The sequence below is a fragment of the Xyrauchen texanus genome, chromosome 2 (genome assembly GCF_025860055.1).
Source record: "Xyrauchen texanus isolate HMW12.3.18 chromosome 2, RBS_HiC_50CHRs, whole genome shotgun sequence".
NCBI classification, from domain to species: domain Eukaryota; kingdom Metazoa; phylum Chordata; class Actinopteri; order Cypriniformes; family Catostomidae; genus Xyrauchen; species Xyrauchen texanus.
In genome coordinates, this window is record NC_068277.1 from 48,885,898 (window position 1) to 48,911,969 (window position 26,072).

At 41.8% G+C, this 26,072-nt stretch overlaps 1 protein-coding gene across 6 annotated transcripts in view; it reads right to left on the reverse strand.

The window, feature by feature from the left end:
• The window catches only part of LOC127657372 (inositol hexakisphosphate and diphosphoinositol-pentakisphosphate kinase 1-like), a 49,245-nt gene that overhangs the window by 21,091 nt on the left and 2,082 nt on the right, over positions 1 to 26,072 (reverse strand). For 4 of the 6 annotated variants that reach the window (XM_052146129.1, XM_052146144.1, XM_052146168.1 and 1 more), the window contains exons 2-19: positions 23,886 to 24,424; positions 13,261 to 13,456; positions 12,882 to 12,972; positions 12,717 to 12,802; positions 11,856 to 12,010; positions 9,834 to 9,935; positions 9,404 to 9,565; positions 9,144 to 9,265; positions 8,927 to 9,028; positions 7,401 to 7,487; positions 7,237 to 7,312; positions 7,027 to 7,136; positions 6,185 to 6,270; positions 4,149 to 4,274; positions 1,564 to 1,685; positions 1,287 to 1,469; positions 1,023 to 1,164; positions 152 to 375 (exon numbers count right to left, since the gene is read on the reverse strand). In XM_052146129.1, the coding sequence (XP_052002089.1) occupies positions 152 to 375; positions 1,023 to 1,164; positions 1,287 to 1,469; positions 1,564 to 1,685; positions 4,149 to 4,274; positions 6,185 to 6,270; positions 7,027 to 7,136; positions 7,237 to 7,312; positions 7,401 to 7,487; positions 8,927 to 9,028; positions 9,144 to 9,265; positions 9,404 to 9,565; positions 9,834 to 9,935; positions 11,856 to 12,010; positions 12,717 to 12,802; positions 12,882 to 12,972; positions 13,261 to 13,456; positions 23,886 to 24,035 (2,322 nt within the window). In that variant the 5' untranslated portion in view covers positions 24,036 to 24,424. Of the gene's footprint in view, positions 1 to 151; positions 376 to 1,022; positions 1,165 to 1,286; positions 1,470 to 1,563; positions 1,686 to 4,148; positions 4,275 to 6,184; positions 6,271 to 7,026; positions 7,164 to 7,236; positions 7,313 to 7,400; positions 7,488 to 8,926; positions 9,029 to 9,143; positions 9,266 to 9,403; positions 9,566 to 9,833; positions 9,936 to 11,855; positions 12,011 to 12,716; positions 12,803 to 12,881; positions 12,973 to 13,260; positions 13,457 to 23,885; positions 24,425 to 26,072 lie in introns of all 6 variants that reach the window. The other 2 variants (XM_052146153.1, XM_052146137.1) reach the window with 1 other exon arrangement.

Below are 26,072 nucleotides of genomic sequence, written 5' to 3' on the forward strand. Positions count from 1 at the left end.
GGTTTGTGTTCTGCGGAAGATTGTTAGTTATAAACATCTGGGATGACATGAAGGTGAGTAAATGATGAGAGTTTTCATTTTTGAGTGTACTATCCCTTTAACCTGGAGGACATGCTAAAGGTGCATGTTTCTAAAAAGGTTCCTCACACACCTGTGGTATAACAATGTCAGCTAGTGCTCGAGAGAGCTTGAAGAGTTCTACTGTGTCCTCCAAGCCAAGAGAGCTGTTGTGCTGCACGTCATACTTGACACAGTCATAAATGTCAGGAATCTTGCTGATGTCATAGCGACCGCTCTTCATGCGGAAGTCTCTTTCCAATTTGGACCAGCGCTGCAACATCATCTCCAGTGACTCGCTGTGGTACAGTTGTAAGTCTGAGAGAGCAAAATATCAAATTGACCTTGACTTACTGTACTTGGCTTTGGATTCAATATTCAGGAAGCTTTTTTTCAAAGACGTCCCCCCATATACTAGGTTTTAAAAACATCAACAGTACTGTGTAAAAGTCTTAGGCATATAAGATGTTTCACAAAAGCATTTGTCTTAAGATGGTTATTTATATCTTCAGCTTTAGTGTGTCAATAGGAAAAATAAATGTTAGACTCCCAAACATTACTTTTGCAAATAGAAAAGATTACAATAGAAGAACAGGGAGCTCTGCAACAGATGTCATGGTCCCCACAGATCCCCCCACTGAACATCATGTCAGTCTGAGATTACATAAAGAGACAGAAGTAACTGAGGCAGCTGAAATAGTTAGAAGAACTGTGGTGAATTCTCCAAGATGGTTTGAACATCCGATCTGCTGTCCCAAACCCTAATATCAGCTGTGACTAAATCATGGTTCATGGCCATTTCAATAGGATATACATCATCACAGAAAAGAAAACTGCACTCATCAAGCCATTTCAAGGGGTCTTAAATGTATTCTTTCTGTGAGTTTCTATTATGTGGGACACATTGAAAAATTGTTGTCATGGTTGCTAAAGTGTTTCCATAGATGTGAGCTCAGTACAATCACCTGCTGATTTGGGGTCTTCGAGTCTTTTGCGGATCTGTGAGGTGAGGCTCTGGATGAGGGTGTAAACATTATCACACGTGCTCACTGGATTCTCCACGACATTCATAGAGTTCACTAGTGAACTGCTGCATGTTGGAGCCAGCTGGAGAAACACAAGAGATGGGTGAAAAAGTGGACACAGATGTTTTACATAAAGATACAAAAAGTCACAGCAGGGCTGAAATTCACCCTTTAGTTCAAAAGTCGCCCGATTCTCTGATTTACCCTGTCAAAGTCTTCCTCTGTGAAGGCTTCATCTTTCTGCATGATCCCATGCAGTCTGGCCTTAACCCTTTGCTGGCAGCCACTGAGGGATTCAATGTCATTATCCAGCAAGCCATTCATATTTGCACTCTTCACCATCTGGACCAGGATGGGTGTCAGTTCCCCTTCCAGTGCCAAGAGACCCTGCCAAGCAGACAACAAACACCAGCTAAGTAACAGCCTTTGAAAACTCTGCATATTTGTTTACTTGGTGCCCCATATTTGCATGGCTAAGGACCTTAGCAAAGGCAGCAGCAGTCATTTGCACCCGGCCCTCATCAGAGGCGTAGATCTTGAGGTCATGCCTGTAAGTGCTGTGTAGTCTGAGAAGGCCGCAGCCTGGAAAGCCAGCGTAATCCCCTATAAGTAGACAAGAACATAACATTCATACACATGCATATTTTCTCCCAGAAATATATACACAAAGATTTTATCTACGCATTAGTCTTGACTCTAGCGAATCATTCTCGACTAGTATAAACAACCCTATTACAGTTCATTCCCATCATCAGGCTGAACATTGTTGAATTGTGCTGTTCTACAGTGAAGATGAACTTTAATTAATTTTTATTCGTTTTTATTTTTTGCACAGTTTTTTAAAGTACATTTTAATGGTATAAAATTACGTTAAATCTACTTCATGACATAATATTTCTTAAAGTAAGTAAATGTGACTATAAATTAAAATGTAACCGCTAGGTGTCAGGGTAAGTCCAAGATGACACAAAGACAAAAGTTACTTTGTGAGTGCACCTTTAAATAAACTTGAAAAGTACATTTTATTAGAACATTTCACATTTTGAACTTTCCTTAAAATAATTTCCTTTTATAATAATGTTCCACATGACATATGGAAGCCTAGGAAAGTGTAATGGATGTTATGTATTTTATTAGACAACATCACCTTTGGCTACTGGCATTAGAGACAAGATACAGAGCTGAGCACGCAGACAAAACACAAGCAACAGTTAACATTTTTGGTCATGAATGGGTCATTTTGAGTAGAAACTTTACTTCAGACTTCACAAAACCAGGAGTTACAAAACGTAACAAGAATAAAAACGGTGTGAATAAACTTGCAAACTGAAAACATTCAAGCTCATTAATTATTCAAGCCTGGTGCAAGCAGGGTACACCAGCTTCAAAATGTTAAGTAAAATGTTCTCATTCTACTTACCTTTGAAATTTGCTCCAATTAGATAATTTTTTTTAAAAGATGCATCATGACGATAATTAAACATTTTTATTTAAGCATACTGCTGATGGAAATATAATGAGAACAAAACTATACTGCAAGATATTAACAGAAATCTAGAAGACGTCTAGAGAAACATCTATTTATAGAAGAAATTAGATATGGTTTGATCTAATCCAATAATCCAGCATGTTGGGGAGTTGAACGCACTTTAAAACGGGTTATTACCTCACTCAAATATATCCTATTTATAGATCAGTCACAACTATAAATCACAACAAATATGTAATATTTCAATTTACATCCGCACAGAATGAACAGGTGAACTTAAACTAAATTACACACTACGCTAACTAAAATGATCTTCCATCCCACTAGGTGGCGATATGCAAAAAGAACGCAAATCACCAAAAACAAAAGAAGAATGTGAAAGTGAAAATGGAGATAAAAAGGACTTCAATTTTGATCTGTTTCTCACCCACATCTATCATATCACTTCTGAAGTTATGGATTTAACTACTGGAGTCTTATGAATTACTTTTATGATGAATTTATTTGCTTTTTGTAGCTTCAAAGTTCTGGCCACCATTCACTTGCATTGTATGGACCTACAGAGCTAAAATATTCTTCTAAAAATCTTTGTTTGTGTTCAGCAGAAAAAGAAAGTCATCCACATCTGGGATGGCATGAGGGTGACTAAATGATGAGTGCATTTACTTTTTTGGGTGAACTGTCCCTTTAAAGGTGTTCAAAAAGGGCCCTACCCAAACTGTTACCACAAGGTTGGAAGCATACAATTCTCTAGAATTTAATTGTAGGCTGTAGCATTAAGATTTGTCTTCACTGGCATTAAGGGGCAAAACCCATTAATTAGAAGGTGGTGTCCATATACTTTTGGCCAAGTAGTGTACATGATTAAAACATTGTTTTCTACTGCATAAGAAATTTCCTCAGATTGTCATAGCGATATATGCAACAGCTGAGATTTTCAGTGGAAAAGCATGGCATAAAAATGCTGTTGTACAGAGAAAAGAGGTGGAAATGAAAACCAAGAAAAAACAAGAAAACGGGAAGTGGATAATAATAAGTCTGCTGAGTAGACACTGGGTTTTAAAACCTGAGAACACAGCCAAATATTTGAATACCAACACTGGGCAAAACTTCATAATAATAATGTTTATCAATAACACCAAGAAAAAATATTATAATATATAAGGTTTTACATATATTTAATTAAGGTGTATTCAGAAAGAATCTGTATTAATTAGTCATTAGTCAAAGGTTAGCCAGTCAGAAATGCATTAAACTCTGATACACATATTCATTTTTTATCGTTATTTATCTACTGATCTTTTAAGTATTCATATAATGTTTGCTAATGACTTCTGAAAGTTATAATAAAATGTTGTATCACATCATTAATTTGAAGGCGTGTTAATGAATCAGATCTGTGTTATGTTTATATGCATGTTGCTTTAGGGAAGAATCGATCATGTGAAGCTGAAAGCATGAGGTTTGTGGACTTTCTTCCTCTAGTTTACAGAAACCCAAGGAGTAGAACATCTAGGCACAGGCAATGAAGCATAAAGAGAATGAAGAGACAGACTGAGAAACAGGAGCTAGTCTACCTTGACCTCCAGGATACATGCAGCGGAAGGCTCTGCCAAGTTCTTCGGCCTGAACTCTTCCGGCTGGAGTCAGCTCCCCCCCCCACTTCAGCACCAGAAGTATAGACGGGCTCTCCTTAAGGGTCTCTGAACACAACACACACACAGCATTGACATCAGACACAATATTATTTAGCCAAGTTGGACAACTTCCTGGTTGAACATCTTTTGCTGGCTGTAAAGCAAATAATCAAAGCCATAACTCTACCATTACCTACCCCTAAAATAAGATTCCTGCTGTGGTCGGTGCCATGTTGTTTTTATGACATTCTGAGGACTGTGCGTTGAAAGATTAACCCTTTACTGACAGCACCAAATCTCCTGAACTGAGATCAGTCAGTTTAAATTTAGTTAAATTATGCGTTGTGTACAGCAAAGCCAAAATACAACGTCATTCACCCTCATGTTGTTCCACACCCATATGACTTTCTTCTGTGGGCAGCCACGGCCACCTCTCACTTTCACTGCATCTTTCTTTCACACAATGCCTGTGTCTTGTTTCGAAGGCTGTGTGCTCTATAGGTCTCATTTGTCAGCCACACACCTCACAGAGGCAGTCATGTTTCAGAAAAGAAAGTAGGACGGGGCCTGGGTAGCTCAGCGAGTATTGATTCTGACTACCACCCCAGGAGTCACGAGTTCAAATCTAGGGCGTGCTGAGTGACTCCAGCCAGGTATCCTAAGCAACCAAATTGGCCCGGTTGCTAGGGAGTGTAGAGTCACATGGGATAACCTCCTCGTGGTCGCTATAATGTGGTTCTCCGTCTCGGTGGGGCACGTGGTGAGTTGTGCTTGGATGCCGTGGAGAATAGCGTGGACCTCCACACGTGCAACTTCTCAACATTAATGGGCTCAACAAGCCACGTGATAAGATGCATGGACTGACGGTCTCAAATGTGGAGGCAACTGAGATTTGTCCTCGGCCACCCGGATTGAGGCAAGTCAATATGCCACCACGAGGACTTAAAGAGCGCATTGGGTATTGAGCATTCCAAATTGGGGAGAAAAAATTCAAAATAAAGCAAGTAGGACAATCTGTATGCACCCTTCGAATGTGACCTTCTTTCACAGGAATTGGGAGGATGCAGGAGTGGGCTGGTTTGAGTATTTCTTATTACGTGAAAAAAATGCAAGGCATTATTTGAAGATGTTTAATGACATGTTCTCACAGAGAAATATTGACTGATTAAATATTGACAAATGATAAGGAAGTTCTGGTAGACCCGATTATCTGACAGTCATGGTAAACCATTACAAAATAAACAGTGAGATTTTATATACTAAAACACAACAATACAATCACAGAATTTCAGATGTGTATGTTACTAAGCATTTGATCATTTAATAATAATAATTCAATAATGTTGGCCTATAGCCTAGCCTATATTTTATCCTATATTTCAGCCCATGTGGGCAAAGGGGCAGTTGCACGGGCCAGTGTAGCCACCCTCCTGTGTATGTGCCCAGAAACAAGTATACTACAGAGACATTTCATGTCGGAGCTGGATTTGAGCGAATTTGAGTGGAGTGTACGCTTGGGCTGTGAGCTGCTGAGGAGAGCGCACATACATGGAGCAGGTTATTGATCAGAGTGTCACAGCACTCCGCTTCACTCATATGCTCTGTTCTGCATAACATCTCCTTTTGTGTCCCATGGAACAAAGAATGTTATATGGATTTGGAACAACATGAGGGTGAGTAAATGAGGAAAAAAAAAAATTTCTGGTAAACAATCATTTTTGGGGATCCCTACAGTTACAGATTCGGTTCTCAATCTCAAAACTAACTGAATTGGGAATGAACAGAAAATAATTTAGCCCTCTAAAACAGGACTGTCAATCGTATGCTGCTGCTTTGTGAACAGTGCCCATAGCTTTACACTGAGCACCAGCAGTGTCACAGTGATTCATTCTGGGTAGATAACATCCAGTGGTAAAATCTGTCTTCCTCAGTGCACAGTGGAAAAAATCTGGTTATGAGTTAATGTATTCTTGTACCTTCCTCCTCACTGGATGTTTTGGGCTGTCCACGAGGAAGGTAGGTTAGCTGAACTTTCCTGTTGATTCCAGAGAAATGGCCATACCTGAAAAAAAAAGAGACATCAGAAAAGAGAATAGTGTGACTAGCAGGAACACTACAAACTCTGAAGAAGTTTACCATCCACCTTATTATTCTTGATTGACATCGATACTAACATGCCACAAAGAACTGCTAGAACAGATGCTCTGAAATCCATCCATTATATCTATGCCATTCCAGAATGCTGAGTGACGCTTCAAAAGGGTTATAAAGATGATAGTGACAGGTGATATTACTGTTTCACTGTGGTGTTGGGCGACTCTTATTACTTAGATTCTAAAAATACTGCATGTTGGCAATATCACTGTGTATAGTGTTCATGTACAATATCCACAAACCGAATCTACTTTAAGAAATATTGAAGACATCTCATTTGATAAGCCAGAAACATTAAAGTATTGTTTTTTTTAACTGTGAGAACTTTTTTTAAAGGTTTTTTAAAAGTTAACTTTTTTAACTTTTTATTGTGAGAATAAGTTAAGAACATGAATGTATTGAAAGTAATGCTGTTTTCACAACAACTGAGCCTATGAATTAATACATGTTTTTGTGTATTGCCTGGTAGCCTGCCATCTAAAGTAGTAAATTTGCCACAGGTATATCAAATGTTATCTATGAAAAAGTTGTATAATTCATGCTTAGACTCAGAGCCATGTATCTGTTTTTTTGGAAAAATGTCAGAATGTGTCTAAAGACTGAAAGGAGGCCACTAAGGGAGACTACAAGTGTGCCAGTTAGAATGACCCAGTTAAACTCTTACATTTCTAAAACAGTCTTCAGTTGTTCAAGTTTGGACTTCTTCTCTTCAATCTCACAGTCAGTATGCTGTCCCATGTCTGCCAGGAGTGTCCTGGTAATGTCCAATACTTCCTGTGGGTTTGGCACAACACATATGGACTGGTCCTGCTGTCAAATTCTGACAAAAGTCAACAAAAACAAAAATAAATTCCAGAATTTATGATGTGGTTACCTGCAGTTGTTTGGGTTTCTTCAGCTTCAGTTTGCCCGTTTTGTACCCACCGTATTTTTCAAAAAGCTCGAAAAACCTGTAAACAGGAAAGAACTTTTATTTTGTGCTATTTAGATCATTATTATTCAATTAAATTATTTAATGAGTAGATAAAAGGAGCTCACATGGGATTCCGCACTTCCATTTTCATCTTCTGTTTTGGTGTACGATCTCCATGACGGATCACAGCGATTACACAGCGCAGCTCCATCCTAACGGAGAAAACCAAAAAAGAAAAACGAAATCTATAAAATAGCTGTCACTTATATAACTTATGGTATTATCTCAAGAACATTGTAAGTGTTGCAAATACAATGTAGCTTTGGTGTATTTAGCAAATATAAAACTACAAGCAAGTTATCTGTGATCTTACTTTGCTTTGTACTTGCATAGTCATTATTCATGTAAGGAAACTGTAATGGAACCTAAATTCTGTTATGATTAAACATCTTCAACTCTGCGGACCCAACAGAGGGTCCAAAAGGGGCGCTATGTCACAAAACAAAGATTATGATAAAAAAATTTAAACTCTCCAAAAACATAAGTCAGGCATATGTGGTATCATTTGAAAGCTTAGAATCTGAACTTTTCATAGATATCCATCACGTCTGCATTTATGTTACATAAAATAACAAAATAAGGCTTGAAACATTCGCGTCGCAAATCAGAGGTCATGTGGTAGAAATATGAATATGAATATATACAAATAGACAAATATAGACACTTAAATAGACAACTCATATATCAAATGAAAGCTCTCATTCTCAGGTATGCAATTATTTAGTTGCCCTAATACTACAGTTTCTAAGAATTTTCTTAATAATCACAAAGTTAATTTGATGAGAGAGACAAACGTCTCTTTTATGCACAGCTGCTATAAGCCCCAAATAGCTAAAACTTTATATCTGCTTTTACCTTCGGCATGTTTCGAAAAAATTTGCCATTTTTTACTTGTCTGTGAGCTTGCTTGTGTGAATAATCCAATATTATATCTTAGATGTCTAGAAAAATATATGCAGTCCAGCAAGTAAAGCATGCTAAACAAATCATGGAAAATACAGTATATATTATCGAATACTGATCATTTACATCATCATCGCAAAGGGGATGATCCCAGCTTTCTAATGACATAGTTTGAGCTTTTAGTCCACTCAGAGGCAGAGATATTAGATGAAACCTTGAGGGTGGTGCATGAACTGAAAATGAGACTGAATGTCTATGGACGAACACATCTGTGAGGGCTAAAATGCATTAGAGCGCCACCTACATTTCAGATCTGCATTTTGTGATGGAAGGTAATAAAGGAAAATTTATTATCTGTAGTACTTGCTGCCATCTAATGGAATAAAATAAGTCTTTTTGGAGGGAGTGAACAGAACCTTTTAAGACACATAAAAAAAAAAAGATTCTATTCATTATAAGATTGTAAACATTGACAATATTATTTATGAATAATTGCATTTTTGTTTTGTTTTTTTATGACCGATTTTTGGGTAATTAGTACACAGTATGTGTCAATGATGAGCTTTTAAATTTGAGTGTGAAAATTGCAGGCGGCTGCCCAAAAATGCCCCAGAATTGAAGAGGTTAATGATGCAGACTAATTCAATAAGCCAAAGGGCAAAGAGTCAGTATGTCATGTGATAAGTACATGGTGCCTGACGTAGTGGGGACAATAGGAATGTCCTCTGCTTCTGTAGGTATGGACCAGGGAATATGGAACTGAGGAGCCAGCTCCCTCATCACAATATTTCTGAAAGAGAGAACATCCAGTACAAACAACTCAAGCATTGTGTATTTTGCAACTGTATTATTGTTTAAAAGATAAACATTTGGACCTTATCTGGTAATCGTAAGGCTTGATTTACCCTAGAATCTTGGCACAGTCATCATAGTATTTCATGGAATTCTTCACAAAGCTAAAGCCGTTGACATCGCAGACATACGAGTGGCCATTGGCTCGGAGAAGGTCAAATCCACACACTGTTTGCTATAAAGAAAATCAACATGACATGTTTTTAACCAACCTGAAAATTAATAGCAGTAAATCGTAAAGCCCCTTTAAATACATATAATCAGAAACCTCTTTATTTGGCACTGAAATTGAAACCTGAGCAGATCGTCTGACCTTGAATGCCAGACAGACTTTGCGGGCCACAAGTTTCTCCATGGCAGTGAGCATGACCGGGTAACGTATTTCTTTGCCTTCACTGTCTCGCTCAACTTTCCCATCCAGGGCAGGGGACTTGCGTGCCTCTGCATGAGCATAATCTGGCCCAACTGTATACACCTGAAACAAAACAAACATGCACTGAAGCAAAAGATAATATGATGTTTCTTATCTGATATTAAAAGGAGAGTTAAAAAAGCCACAAATGTTTCCAGAAACATTTCCACATACACCATAACAAGGTGGAAAAGATCAAAGTTAAAACACCAAAGGTTCTTATGTCGGTCTATAAAATGTTGCTGCTCCACTGGGAAAAAAATATCAAACAGAGCAAGATGAACAGGGTAATGCAATCTCTGGTGGGGAAAGAGGGTCAATTATTTAGTACCTTCACATCTGTCCCATCGGTTGGCATGAACTCTTCATAAATATATGAGCCTGTTTTCCTCACACTACTCTCTGGAGAGTAAACACTACTTCTGCTCCCAATCTGAAACAGAGAGGCATATACGCTCAAATGTTTCTGTCCTTCACATTGTACATTATGCTAAAGTTCACATCATTATAGGCAGTGTTGAAGAAGCTATTTTAAAGCAGTAGCTCTCATAATTTGAAGTAGTTAAACTACAGACAAGCAATACAAATAATATAGTTACTAAGCTAAAGTGGCAAATTTTCTAATTATAGAACTATAATATTGTATAATCAGATTATACTTTTTTTTAGAGCTATGTTTATCTGCCACAATAACAATGATTAGCTCAGAAGAGCATCAAACTTTAACATATACATTTAAAAGCAAACCATCTTTTGCTGCAGAAAAACATATTTAAAATGCCATGCACTTCTGTGAACACCATTGAGTAGCCCATTTCACACAGAGATCCTGGAAAGTATCCTGGAAAAGTCATTCAGGAAACTGTTCTGGCGCTGCATGATTTTGTTTATTCACACTGCCCAAACTTTCCTGTAATCTGTGCTCGCATTTACACACATCCCAGAAAATCCGTAAAGACAAAAGAGACAACACGAAGTAACATCTATTGTACAGGGTCTTACATTTACTGATAGCCTGCGTCTTATCTCTCAAGAAGCCCCCTCTTTCATTCTCTTATTACCAAATAAATCGCGTACGGTACCAATAAACTGATTGTACATTTAATCATCTGCGCAGATGGCGAGTAGATCACTAGTCTTGGGATCACTTAAATTCATTGTTATCTTATTTTTGGAGTTTTATTTCTACATTAGGGATATAACGGTAATAGATTTTCATGGTTGCCAATTTTATTGATTTTATTCCAGCAGCTAATAGAGATACTTTTAAAAATAGCTCATAATGGACCTGGGTATCTCAGCGAGTATTGACGCTGACTACCACCCCAGGAGTCGCAAGTTTGAATCCAGGGCATGCTGAGTGACTCCAACCAGGTTTCCTAAGCAAACAAATTGACCCGTTTGCTAGGGAGGGTAGAGTCACATGGAGTAACATCCTCGTGGTTGCGATTAGTGGTTCTCGCTCTCAATGGGGCGTGTGGTAAGTTGTGCGTGGATCGCGGAGAGTAGCATGAGTCTCCACATGCTGTTAGTCTCTGCGGAGTCATGCATAATGAGCCACGTGATAAGATGCACGGATTGACGGTCTCAGAAGCGGAGGCAACTGAGACTTGTCCTCCACCACCAGGATTGAGGCAAGTAACCTTTTTTAAAAAGTACTTTAGAAATAAAACATATTAGCAATAATTGCATTGTACGCTTACTTTCTGCTCTTCGACGTAAATGTTTCTATTTTTTCTTTGTTATTTTCTTTTTTCTTTTTTTTGTGTTCACACAGACGCATTATGGGGACTGATACCGGCAATGTTAATAGGGTCTTATCCCAAGAAAAAATCTGGCATTCCAGCTCCAGCTTGTGTTCACACAGAAGGCTTCTCTGCAATGATCCCAGAAAAATCCAGAAGTCAAAGCCAAGTGTAAATGTAGCTAGTGATGACAAGTGCCATGACAAGTTAATTCAAATCACAATGCTACTTTGGTTATCTTTTTTTTGTAACATGCATGCATAATACAATGCAATATGAAAAACAGTGATGTAACGATTTCACGCTTCACTGTCTACTACTTGCTGACAAAATAGCTTCTTGCTGGAAAAGCCACTGTCATGTTACCGAAAAATGTTGTTAAGTGAGTAGAACCGCTCATTTTAGTTACTCCCCAACACTGATTGCAGCACAAACTCTGCAATTATGTCTTTTCATTGAAAACAGCTGACAGGGGAGGCCAATACAAAAGGTCAGCATGCTTTTTTGGTTTCACAGCATCAAACAAAGTATCAAATGATGTGCCTGCATGACTGAGGGGGCAGTAGCTAATGGGAGGGATAATAGGGAGGCATTGCTAAAACAAAGACCTTTCTGAAGAGGCGTTGGCTGCCTCCTCCAGCTGAGGTGGGGTAGTAGATGTACACATTATGGTCTTCTGCAGAAACTGGCTTCTCTACGAAGGGTTTGAGGAACACTTCACCATTAACTTCAACTTGGTCTTCTCCCTCAATCAGGTTGCATTCTGTGGCAAAACACAAGCAGCAAAGTAAAGGCCAATGAATACAGTGTTCTAATGAATAGAAACAACATTTTCACTATTTAGCACATTGATTTTCATTAGTTTATAGAAGAGACTCAGTATCATTCCTTGGGGAGCTGTCATAGCTGCCAAGAACATAATGGTTCAGTGGATGCCAGATGGTCACAACACAGGCCTCAGAGCAATATTTGTATTGTTGGCATGAAAAACACTTAGAAGTGATCTACATATTGGGCTATATTTACTCAAAGACTAAAACAAATCAGAGAAGAGACTAAGCAGGACACTCTGTTAAATTTGTCAGATTCAACTATTCTATTGAATGATAAGGAAATCAAGCAATCATATAACAAGGCAGCATCGGACAGCATAAGTGTCAAAGGCATTACTATACCATTCAATATATTCTAAATGCTACAAGTGAGCATAGATAAGTGAGTTCAGATAAGTCATTGCTGTTGACAATACCGTGCTTTTAAATGACGTTACAATCACATTGTGTCCTGAATGACGATGATCTGAATCAAATTACTCATGTGCTTTTTCTGTTCAGACAACAAGCTAGACGAATTGCGGTTGGATACACCAAAAAAAATAAATATATATATATATATATATATACAGTATATACATATTTTTGCAACACATCTGAACAAATACAATTGCTCCATGTCAAGCATTGACTGACCTTCAGGCTTGTCAGGGTCACGATTTAACACAGCATAACGTGGCAGATCAATCCCTTCCTCTTGCAGGATACGATATACCTCCCTCCTGAAATGTGTGTAAACATGAGGTAATATGGAAAACTGTGGTTTGGCTTGTAAAAAATATGGTGAATAAATAGGAATACCTGTCCTGTATGTAATACTGCATATTAAGGTCATTGATGAGCAGCGGGTTACGGAGCATTGCGTAACTCACTGCCTTGTCCAGTGGAAAACCTAATTAAATAGAAAGCATCACTGTTTGTATAGTATAAAAAATTACCTGTCAAATACAAAACACACATGCATAAAAAAATGTAATGATTGCCTACCACTTATTTTTACACAACACAAGATTCACTGTTTTAGTGGATAAGTCAAATGATGCTGAAATTTAGGTAACTGTTCAGCAGTGGCTGGATCATGATTTATTTTTCATTCTGATTATATGGTAAGGATTTCAGTGGAAATATCTGATCCAAGACCAGCTTAAAAGTGCAAGTTCATAAAGAGCACAAGACATACCTTTAGAGTGAAAGGAGATAAGGCAGTCACAGAGTGGCCACTTTTCCACCGGCTCATTAAGTATGACGTCCTCTGGAAAGATGACCACGGTAATGTACTCAAACTTACAAAGGCGCTCCAATATCTGAGTCATGGGTTTGGACTTCGATTTCTTCATCATACAGCAAATCCCCATCACGATCTGACGCTCTGGAGGCTTAATGGAGATATTAGGGATGTAAGTGAGACATACCTCTACCAAAACATTCTCAACTCTGATGAGTGGGGGCAGCAAGATTGCTACTGCAATGTAGAGGGTGTGGATTGCCCTACTCATGTGTACAGACCTCGACAAAGAACACTTCAATGGTGGAGTTTAGAATGATTTACTGGAACATATAAGACATATACCAGCTGAAAAGATATACATGTTGTGATCCAGATGCTGGTGTGCCCACAAAGTTTATTTTTTGGTTTAATCAGAAAGGCTATGCATAAACTATACTGAACAAACACTGAAATTCACGCTGGTCTAAACTAATATTTTCAGGAGGTACTGTAAACACCCCCCAACATTTCTTTTATATATATATATTATCTATGCTAATGCTGCCTTCATGTGCTCTCAGAATTATCCAACTTCCCAATTTTATGGAATGGAATTATGAGTATGTCACATTCAAGTGCTTTGTTGTCAAAAGAAAAGAAAAACATGAATGAATTCAGATTTATTCATGCAAATTTCTTGAGGAACTTTTATTTTGACACCATACATATTACTCAGCTTGCTGACGATAACGGAATTTGGGTCAAATACATGCTACTTTCATGGTGTAAAAATGTACAACATGCATTAAATGGTTGCCGATATACAGAAATGTATATGAACAAAACGGCAAGCTCTAACAATTAGCTGCATTTAGAAAAATGTATAAATCTATTATTCTATAATCTCTCTTCTCCTCCGTCATGTAGAAAGTTTACATCTCCTCTCAACTAGAAAAATCAGGTATCAAAATTACTATCAGAGTTTCTAAGTCGTATAAATGACTTCAGGGGTCGTTCATGTGCAACTTCCATATAATTCTGATAGCACTCCAAGGCAGCATTATACCACAGCATAATTGAAATTTTTACTCCGATTGGTTGATACACATTCCAAGGGTGTTCACTTTTTAATATAACTGTACAGCAATGAAGTAGATCTAGGCAAGTTGACCACATTACAGTTCGTATCACTTCACCACCTGACACTTTCAAACTAGTAAATGTAGCTTGAGCATTTTCTAAGCAAGATACATTTTCCATATTGTCAGAAGTACACTGGCGGCCAAAAGTTTGGAATAATGTACAGAATTTGCTCTTATGGAAAGAAATTGGTACTTTTATTCACCAAAGTGGCCTTCAAATGATCACAATGTATAGTCAAGACATTCATAACTTGGAAACTGTTAAAATGGGAAAAAATAAAAAAAAAATAACTTAAACTACTTCAAAGAGTCTAGCTGATCCCACAAAAGCTCAATGGGGTTAAGATCCATAACACTCTTTTCCAATTATCTGTTGTCCAATGTCTGTGTTTCTTTGCCCACTCAAACCTTTTCTTCAAATGTGGCTTTTTCTTTGCAATTCTGCTGGGTCTGCACCCCTGAGTCTTCTCTTCACTGTTGTACGTGAAACTGGTGTTGAGCGGGTAGAATTCAATGAAGCTGTCAGCTGAGGACATGCGAGGCATCTATTTCTCAAACTAGAGACTCTGTATTTATCTCTGACTCTATAAACAAGAGGATGTATTTATCGCTCTTGTTTAGTTTTACATCTGAACTTCCACATCTCTTTCTGTCCTTGTTAGAGACAGTTGTCCTTTTGTCTTTGAAGACTATAGTGTAAACTTTTGTATGAAAACCTCAATTTTTGGCAATTTCAAGCATCGTATAGTCTTCATTCCTCAAAACAATGATTGACTGACAAGTTTTTAAAGAAAGCGGTTTCTTTTTTTGACCTAATATTGACCTTAATGTTTTAATGCCAGTCTATTTCATACTGTGGCAACTCAAAAACAGACAATGTTAAGCTTCATTTAATGAACCAAATAGCTTTCAACTGTGTTTGCTATAATGGCAAGTGATTTTCTAGTACCACATTAGCAATATATCATGATTACTCAAGGATAAGGTGTTGGAGTGATGCTGCTGGAAATAGGGCCTGTCTAGATTTGATCAGAAATGATCAGTAATGTCCTGACTATACTTTGTGATCAGTTGAATGCCACTTTAGTGAATTAAAGTACCAATTTCCTTCAGAAACAGCTAAATCTGTACATTATTTCCAAACTTTTGACTGCCAGTGTAGTTCTAAACATAGGGGCAACAAAAACCTGAAAAACTCTTGATAAATATGTGGTACATGTGGTAACTGTGGCATAAGCAGAATAATTGACTTTGGATCACTGAATTATTAAAAAATGTAATGCACACCTAAATTTTAATAGCCCATTATCAATTATTCATCACATTTAAAATCTACCAATGCATATTGGATTGCAGTTGGAATAAGGGGAACTGGGAACAAAAGAGTTGAAGTAGACTGATATACAGTATCAGTTTTACTGATTCATTGTTTCAGATTGCTTTTTGGAACTATCTGTTTTCGGCAAAAATCAATGCCGTTAGTCACTGATTTTTTTATTTTATTTGTGATTAACAATCACATGGGGACTTTATGCATCATTGACAATATTTATTCATATTTGTATCCTCACTTCAATGCATATTTTGTTATTTTGATTAGATAATGAGCATTATCTTTGGGCATGCAACGAAAAATATGACTAGAATATGGAATCATGCCCATCAGCAATACATCATGTCACCAACTTAATGTCTTGTGAATAATAATAAACCTTATTCCTCATTAAACTTCATCTGGTAAATTCATAGGCTATAAAAAAATGTGGTATATACTTAAAAACAAAACAAATAGAGTATTGTAATGGAGCCAAGTATCTGTCATTTCAAAATAAGAGCCTCTTGTGGGCTTTTGGCTTGTTTAAAGTCCAAGATTCTGCATCATATCTTAATTAATTTTTGAGATTCTGGTTGAACAATAAACTGAATCTGGGATTTTGGACTACTGTCTATGTCTGTGCCTGTCGTAGTAAGGAAAGACTAAGACATTTTTGTAACATTCTGCAAATCGATTTTAAAAGTACTGACCGATTAATCGTTTATCTGTATTTTCCACCACATTAGTTATCGTTATCAGCAAAATCCACTATCAGTCAACTTGTCAGGTAATGGATGTTCACCATTCACTAGGGTTGCCAACCATCCTGTATTACACAGAATCACGTATTTTGTTGCTTTCCGTATGAAATCCACACAGGATGCCATTTGTCCCATATGAAATCCAAAGGGGATGACGTTTGTCCTGTATTTTAGTGCCTCACACCCAAACTGCTGAGAATGTTTCTCAAACCATGAGAAATGGATCTAAAACACACCTTTTGCGTGAGTTGTGTGAGATATCAGCTCTTAAACGTTACACGGATGCCACAGTTGACAGAAGTGGTCGGGGGAATGACTACAAATCAGTGCACATTTTCTGTGTTTTCAGTTAGAATTGGTCAAACATATAGCATTCGTGTGCATGATTTGGTTCTCTTACGAGAGGTTCTCTCGTATTGCGTAAGCTAGCTTACGCTACGGAAAGATTCATCTTTTCTGAGATATTGAAGCCAAAAAATTATCCTTAATTTTTGTATCCATTGTCAACGCAGTGCGGCAGCTGCAGACCTTGAGCGGGCTAGCTAGCGAGCTCATTGGTTGCTCTGCGGCAACTGCTGCAGCCTATAGATGAGCTTGGGCGAACTCGCATCCAATGAGAGGCGTCCGCGCGCTCACTGCATCAAAGCCCGCCAAAATGGGTGTGACTTGAGTGCATATAAGCGTAGTTCGTAGGCTGGAACCCTGATTTTCATCTCTTCAGCGAAGCTCTTCGCATCGCTGACCTGGAAGCTGCGTCGCCGTTCGAGGGGCATCAAGCAAGCGTGGACAGGGCTAGAAGAAGCCGGCCGTCTCAGCCACCTTCAGCCATCCTGCGAAGCTACGCCATCCGACGACGTATCCTTTTATTCAGCAAGCTAGTTCTCACGAACTATTCACAAAAGAGTACGAGCGTCTTTTTCAAGATGCCTCGCTCCACTTGCGCCTCATGTCGCGCCCTTCTCAGCACAGGAGACCACCACATCATCTGCGCTCTCTGCCTGGGACTGGGGCACGCAGAGCTCGCCCTCACTGAGGCGGATGCGATTTCTGCGAGGAGCTACCGATGTCGACCCTGCGGGCTCGACTCAGCGCTCAAAGCAGAAACCGCCACGCCTCTACCTTCAGCCGCGCAGGAAGAAGCGCCGCTCACAAAGGCTGCCGGAAACTGTGGTTGAAGCGACTGCCTCGCCGAGCCTCTCCCTCGAGCATCGCTTTCACCCTCCCGCCCCCGGGACGCGCAGTTGCCGCCCAGCGGCCGCACTGCTGCCATCTCGGATGACGAGGCGGAGGATAAGGGCCGCTGTTCCATCATGGCTTCGACAGCGAGGAGTGGTCAGGCTCCCAAGCCTCCTCCTCGGCCCAGGAATCCAGCAGGACCGCGCCGAGTCGAAGGGAGTTAACACACCTCCTCACACAGGCCGTCGACCGCCTCGGGCTCGAGTGGTCACCGCCCCTGAGCAGGCACCCAACAGACTCGACGGCTGCTTTCTTCAAAGCCATCGCCGCTCTACACCCGCGGCCGGGCCGCTCCCTTCCTGCCGGAATTACACACGGAGCTTGCAAAGTCGTGGAACGCTCCTTTTCAGCCAGGTCCCGTTCCACGTCTCCACCTCTCTCGCGTCGGTGGACGGCGCCACTGAGAGAGGCTACTCCTCCATCCCCGGTCGAGGACTTCGGTAGCAGCACACCTTTGTCCGCCCTCCGCAAGATGGCGTTCCAAGCCTGTGCTTCCGTCTATGGCCTGCAGAGCGACTTCCGCCTATGTTGGCGCGCCTATTCCGCCGCCCGGCCAAGCGCATCTGCTCTGCACTCAATGGCCGTTTTACAGATCCTACAAGCAGACCTTCTTCGAGTGGGATGAGAAAGGCAGGCACCCAGAGGCTGTTACTGATCTACTGGCGCGACAGACCTCGCCGCTCAGGCTACCAAAGCTGCAGCCCAAGCTCTAGGGAAGTGCATGGCCTCGCTGACTGTGACCGAGAGACACTTGTGGCTAACACTAGCCGACATGGGAGAAGCAGAGCGCTCCACGTTCCTCAACGCACCGCTCTCTCCGACCGGTCTCTTCGGCTCCGCGGTGAGTGGCATTGTTGACCGCTTCTCAGAAGTCCAGAAAGCCACCCAAGCCATGAACCTCTTCCTGCCGCGTCGCTTAGCTCCTCTGCAGGTCGCGCTCAGATCAGCCACCGCGAGACTCGCACGCCGTCCAGCTCAGGGCGCCTCGATCCTAAGGTAGCACGCTGAAACCCGAGCAGCCGAAGTCTTCCTAACTGTGTTGAACAAACGACGGCTCAGTCCGCCGCAGCCGGACCACCGTCAAAGCTTCGCCCCTGTCAGTCCCCTTCTCTCAGGCTACTGCAGTGGTGAATTTAGCAGCCAACAAGCCGGTGACACTGCCCGCTTGCTCTGCACTCAAACGCCGTTTTCACGGCGATCCAAATAAATCTTGTAAAGAGCAAACATGTCTTATGTGTAGAAAATGTGCCCACAACCCAGTGTTCACCCCTACACACAAGCATAACACATCCCGTGCCCCTATCAGAGCATGCTCTCATAAAGCGGTTACTGAACCGCTCGAGCATCAGAGTCAATGAAGGCCCACAAATGCGTCGCGCGCGCCCATTCTCTGGCCGCTCTGTCACACGACCAGCCCTATGTGTAGAAAATGTGCCCACAATCCAGTGTTCACCTCTACACACAAGCACTGCATGTCTCGTGTCCCCACCAGAGCACGCTCACATAAAGCGATTACTGAACCGCTCGAGCGCTAGAGTCAATAAATGCGCCCACGAATACGTGCGCGCCCATTCTCTGCCCGCTCTGTTACACGGCCAGCAAACATTCCTCTGTGTGTAAGTCCCGTGCCCATGACTATGCTTACGCATCACGTAACAGATGTGACTCTTTCCCCATTCATTCCAATCGGAAGTCACTCACAAAACAGCCTGTTCATGCTGTCTGCGAGCAATCATGCATAAACACACTAAACGTGCTCACACATTTTGTTCAGCTCTGTGTCGCGGCAATCAGAGCGAATTGGCCATTCAACCTCTAGCGTTACGCTTCAAAGCGTGGGAAGCTATTCCAGGGATATCCAAGTGGGTGTTAAGCACAATACAACAGGGCTATTTGCTACAGTTCGATCGCCGCCCTCCTCGCTTCAGAGCGCGGCTTGAAACCACTGTGAACACGGAAGCAGTGTGCATGCTTCGTTCAGAAATAGCAAGCCTTCTGTGCAAAAGGGCCATAGAGAAAGTGCCACCCTCTCTGAGCTGAGTCGGGGCTTTACAGCCGTTATTTTCTTGTTCCCAAGAAAGACGGCGGCCTCAGACCCATATTAGATCTCAGGGTTTTGAACAAGCGTGCTTGCAAAAGACCGTTCAAAATGCTTACAATCAGGAAACTCCTCGCGCATGATGCGCCAGGGGACTGGTTTATTTCTCTCGATCTGAAAGATGCATACTTTCAGATTCAGATAAATCCCATCACAGGCCATTCTTGAGATTCAGCTCGGCGGCCAGGTTTATCAACACACCGTCCTTCCGTTCGGCCTGTCCTTAGCACCCGTACTTTCACGAAGTGCATGGATGCGGCGCTCGCACCCCTCCGGAGTCAGGGTTTGCGAATTTTGAACTATTTGGACAACTGGCTGATTATGGCACAGTCATATATGGAGCTTCTGTCTCACAGGGCAGTTCTCCTCAGCCATCTGAACAGTTTGGGTCTTGCAGTCAATTGGACCAAGAGCTCACTACAGCCCAGTCAGACAATTTTCTTCCTTGGAATAGAACTAGACTCCGTGGCAATGACGGCTCGCTTATCTACACAGCGCGCGCCGTGTTCAGCGACTAGCCGCATCTTTTCAGATGAACAGCCTCACGCCTCTGAAGAAATTCCAGAGAGTGCTAGGTTACATGGCCTCAGTACTTCAGCTGGGTTTACTGCACATGCGCCCGCTTCAGCATTGGCTAAACACCCGCGCGTCTCGCCGGGCTTGGGCCACAGTCCGCCAGCCCATCAAGGTGACTCCGACCTGTATTTCAGCTCTGCAGCCCTGGACAGTGGCCGAATGGTATCAGCGGGGAGTGACAATGGGAGCTGTATCTCGCCGAAAAGTCATCTCGACAGAAGCGTCCAACACGGGTTGGGGCGCGGTCTGCGAGGCTCTCCGGTTTTCGGCCTATGGTCAGTTCAGGAAAAGCTCCTTCACATAAATTGTCTGGAAATGATAGCGGTCGAGTACGCGCTCGTGCGCTTTCTCCCGGTCATTCAGGGTCACCACGTCCTGGTCCGTTCGGACAACAGATCTGTGGTATCCTACCTAAACCGTCAGGGCGGTGTCAGATCCAGGAACCTATTCCATCTGACGAAACGTATACTGAGTTGGTCCCAGTGCCACCTGCGCTCGCTGAGGGCGACGCACGTGCCAGGCCACCTGAACGACGGCCCGGACAGACTGTCCAGAGACAATATTCCCCAGGGGAATGGTCCCTGCACGCTCAAACAGTCCAGACGTTATGGCACCTATTCGGCAGAGCAGAGATAGACCTCTTTGCGTCCAAAGAGAACTCTCACTGCCCAATATTTTTCTCGAGCGAGGACGCAGCTGGCCCAGGACTGGCCCAGACGCCCGCTTTACGCCTTCCCTCCCGTCTCGCTATTGCCACAGGTAATGCAGAGGATCAGTGAAACGCGTCACTCGGTGCTCCTCATAGCCCCGCGTTGGGAGAATCAGACATGGTTCCCGGAGCTTACGCAGCTGTCACTGACAGCGCCGTGGCCCATCCCAGTGAGAGCAGATCTCCTCTCTCAAGCTCGCGGCACAATCTGGCATCCCCACCCAGAGCTGGGCGCTGCATGCGTGGGTGATCAACGACTACCCGTCGCTCTGCCAGAAGGAGTAATAAACACCATCATACACGCTAGAGCCCCTTCCACGAGAAGACTCTATGCGTCAAAATGGTCTGTGTTCTCAAAATGGTGCACCGACAGAGACCTGGACCCGCGGACATGTGGGGTGTCATCGCTGCTCGTATTTCTACAAGAGCTGCTGGATAAGGGCAGATCCCCATCCACGCTCAAAGTGTATGTGGCGGCCGTTGCGGCGTTCAGCTGAACCCCTGCACGGCCAGTCATGGGGTAAAAGCGAGCTGGTCATCCGCTTCCTCAGGGGAGCTAGAAGGATGAACCCCCGCGCCCCCATCGGTTCCTATCTGGGATCTTTCTATAGTTCTCGAAACTATGAAAGCCCCCTTTCGAACCACTTCAATCCGTGGATTTGAAATACCTTTCACTCAAAACCGTTTTCTGACTGCCCTGTCATCAGTCAAACGTGTGGGAGACCTTCACGCGCTGTCTGTCAGCGCTGCGTGTCTTGAGTTTGGACCAAGTGACTCCAAGGTCATTTTAAAGCCTAGACACGGCTATGTTCCCAAGGTGATCGGTACTCCTTTCAGAGCACAGGTCATTTCCCTATCGGCGCTGCCAGCACCCGATAGCGAACGCGACGCCAATCTCCTTTGCCCGGTCAGAGCACTGAGATTGTATACTGCGCGCTCCGCCGCTTTCAGAAGCTCTGAGCAACTTTTCGTTCGGAGGGCGCACCAAAGGTCTCGCCGCCTCGAAACAGACACTATCTAGATGGATAGTGGACGCTATTGCTGCTGCATACGCGTCAAAAGTCCTGCCATGCCCGTTGGGCATTAGGGCTCACTCCAATAGAGGCATGGCATCCTCGTGGGCATGGTCCAGCGGGATTTCCATTCACGACATATGTGTGGCAGCGGGATGGACTTCCCCCTCCACCTTTGTCAGATTTTACAATATGGAAGTGACCGCTCTGCAGGCAAAACTACTAGCGGTTTAATACGCTACAGCTCCCCTGGTGAGCTGCACTGATGGGACACATTCCACACAGACCGGCACCGCCGCTCTGTCGTTCCCTTCCCACTATGTGCTTATGTATTACACAATCAATGACCCGCATTCTTGCCGGCCAAATATTATTTCCCCACTCATAAGGGCTCCCCGGGTCCCCCTTAATTCCCTGGGGCTCATACAGTGGATGCTTGGCGCGACGGCGTTGACAATGGGTTCCCGTAGCGTAAGCTAGCTTACATAATACGAGAGAACCTCTCGTAAGAGAACGTATCGGTTACCTAACGTAACCTCGGTTCTCTCTAGATGAGGAACGAGTATTGCGTAGCTGGCCGTGCTTCAGCGCCACGGCGACTTTTCGCTTCAGTCAATGAAAACCAGGGTTCCAGCCTACGAACTACGCTTATATGCACTCAAGTCACGCCCATTTTGGCGGCCTTTGATGCAGTGAGCGCGCGGACGCCTCTTATTGGATGCGAGTTCGACCAAGCTCGTCTATAGGCTGCAGCAGTTGCCGCAGAGCAACCTATGAGCTCGCTAGCTAGCCCGCTCAAGGTCTGCAGCTGCTGCACTGCGTTGACAATGGATACAAAAATTAAGGATAATTTTTTGGCTTCAATATCTCAGAAAAGATGAATCTTTCCGTAGCGTAAGCTAGCTTAAGCAATACTCGTTCCCTCATCTAGAGAGAACCGAGGTTACGTTAGGTAACCGATACGTTTCTCACCATTGTGATTCCAAAAATACAAGTTATTCATGACATGGCATAACATTTATTGCATATGTCAGTGCTCTTGCAGGAAGAGAGACTCAGCAGCTAAATGATGGTAGCAGCATTTTAAGTGCAGTAGTACAATACCGCAGGCTAAAGTGGAGTTAAAATTATTAATTCGATTTTCTTACATTTCCCTTGTGATAAACACTATTTACTGCAAAAACGATGACATCCAAGGAGAAATACATGATTTCATGTTATGCGTTTTCTCTGTCATAAAAAATCATTATAATGCATTGTTACTTCAAAAAGTAATAAGACTTTTATTATGACCGTGGCCCTGGAAGGCAATTGTTTTTAGTGATATATACTATTTTTAACACAAAGTTGGTTTGTGAACTTTAAAAATGTATAAGGCTTAATTAAGCTTAATTATCAAGAAGAAAAAGCTTGACAGAAAATATTGTCTTTCTCCATTGACTGCAGCTTTGTTCTTTTGACAAGCGTTTATAAAAAGTGAAGATTGATAGAAATTTGGTTCTAAGCATATTAGGGGCAGTTCACTCTGAAGCTGTTTCTGCATCGGCCTGCACCATTTTTCTAATATTTTCCTATGTAAACAAGCTCTAGATGGACCTCTTTGTGCAGCATCTCACGCCAGAGATCCACTGAAAAAAAAAAAAGTCCTGCATTTAAAGCTGGTAGAAAGTTGGCAACCCTACCATTAACTGTGGTTACCCCCACCCCAATTAGGCCAGATCCTTAATTGATGTGCACTCTGTCCATACCGAGTCATCCTCCAGGTCATGTTCGTACAGCTCCATTTCTGTCCTCATGCTGGCATAGTTATCCAGGCCCTCGCTCTCATCCTCTGCGCAGCCCACGAAGAATCTGGGAGCGCCGCACTGGCTCTCGCCGGGGATACTGGGCTCTGACATTACAGTCCACAGCGGCAGCAACCCTCTGCTTCCTGCCGCGCCATCTCACACTAACACGCAGAGCTGGAGGGGCACGCGGCCAGACCAGCTCCGTACCCAGCCTGCAGGAGCCGCAGTGGGGTCACTGGCAGAGTGCGTATGAGTGTGAGAGATTGAGGTTGAGGGCAGATTGGACGAGGATAGCCCAAGTGCAGGTAGATAGTTATTGGGATAGATGTGAAGTGGTGGACTGGTGACTCATTCTTTCTTAGGTTGTTTATTTTTATTTTGTCCAGCTTATTTCAGAAGGGATAGTCTCCAGCTCCTCATAGAGTGAACAGAAAGATGAAATGATGAAGCCTGATGTTTGTTTTAGCTCAAGGAGGATTGGCTGATGGTCACTGCAGACCCTGTAAACAGACAGAATTAAGCAGGCAATTGTAATTATCATGCTTGCACTCATGTTACAGCTTATGCTCTCATGTCAACAAATTCTCTAGTGGCCACAGGTCTGTTCTCAGAGATTTCAAATACATTTGTGCCATGGCAACCAACTTGTAACATGTGGCAAACTAAATGAACTCCCACTTTACACTTAAAGCCAGTTGATAGATAAACCTTGATACAGAATTTTATGAAATATTTTCTTTTTTTTGTTATGGAAACAGTCTCTAATGAACTAATGCAAACTAACACCAATAAGGCACAAGCGAGAGAATATCAATGACACTAAAATAATAATTACACCCCTGCCTCTAATTTCACTCCACTGTTGTGAAGTAGTAAAACAAATTCACAATCAGGGCTAATAAGCCCAGAAAATCACATGAGTTGTCTCATCACAAATACTACATTAACAACATTGTTAAATCTACACTGTAAGCCCCCAAAATACTGTAGATGTAAGCTTTCTATAGTCTTTAATGGAATATTTTCCCCCAAAATGACAATTCTGTCATCATTTACCCACTCTCAGATGTCTCAAACGGTATGACTTTCTTTTTTTTCTCTGAAAAAAAGGAGATGTTAGGCTGTATGTTATTCTCAGTCACAATTAACTTACATTACATCTTTTTTTCCCATACACTGTAAGTGAATGGGGACTGAGACAATCATTCTGCCTAACATCTCCTTGTGAGTTCCCAGGAAGAAAGAAAGTAATATGGGTATGGAACAACATGAGTGAGAGTAAAAAAATGTATAAAAATTGGGGGCAAAAAGGAATATTCTGGGTTCAATACAAGTAAAAGCTCAATAAACAGCATTTGTGGCAAAACTGATTACAACGAATACAATTTCAACTTGTCCCTCCTTTTCTTAAAAAAAATAAAAAAATATAAAATTGGGGTTCCAGTGAAGAAATTACAATGGAAGTCAATGGGGCCTATAGGTAAACGGCATTTGTTTTTTAAAATGTGTAAAAATTACATGTGTATTAATATTAAGTTGAACATTTTCTAGAGTTTACGTGATGTAACACGCGTCGTGACAATTTGACTGTTTGAGCGATCATGAGCACTTTCAGCTTCACTCTCTTCAATATGCTCACTCAAGGTGTTAATCAAACATTCGGCTCTCCAGGTGCTCTCAATATCTCAACAGTCACTCATGTCAGGTTCTTCTTTGAGCTTCCCGATTTAAATTGGACACATTACCACTAATAACAGAAGTAACTGTTTAACCTTCAATAACGGCACCGCGTCTTCATGCATTTGCTTAATAATTAGTGATTTGTGTTACAAGAAGTCAAAGACAGACAGTAAACAAATCACAGATATTAATGATTTCTAACTGGAGCAGTTTAAAAGCTTGGAATGGATATATTTTTCTTATTTTTGAAAGTATCTCTACTGTGTGTGATGCTCTCAAGGTTTTTGGTTGCCAGTTTGTCACAATGACCTTTTGATATTGGCAACAGAACTTTTAATAACTGTTCAATACAAATAAATGTTAGCAATTCACAATTAATGTAATTTTGGTAACACTTAGTAAAAAGGTTTAATTTCTTTAACGTTAGTTAATTCATTAGGTATCATGAACAAACAATGAACAATATAT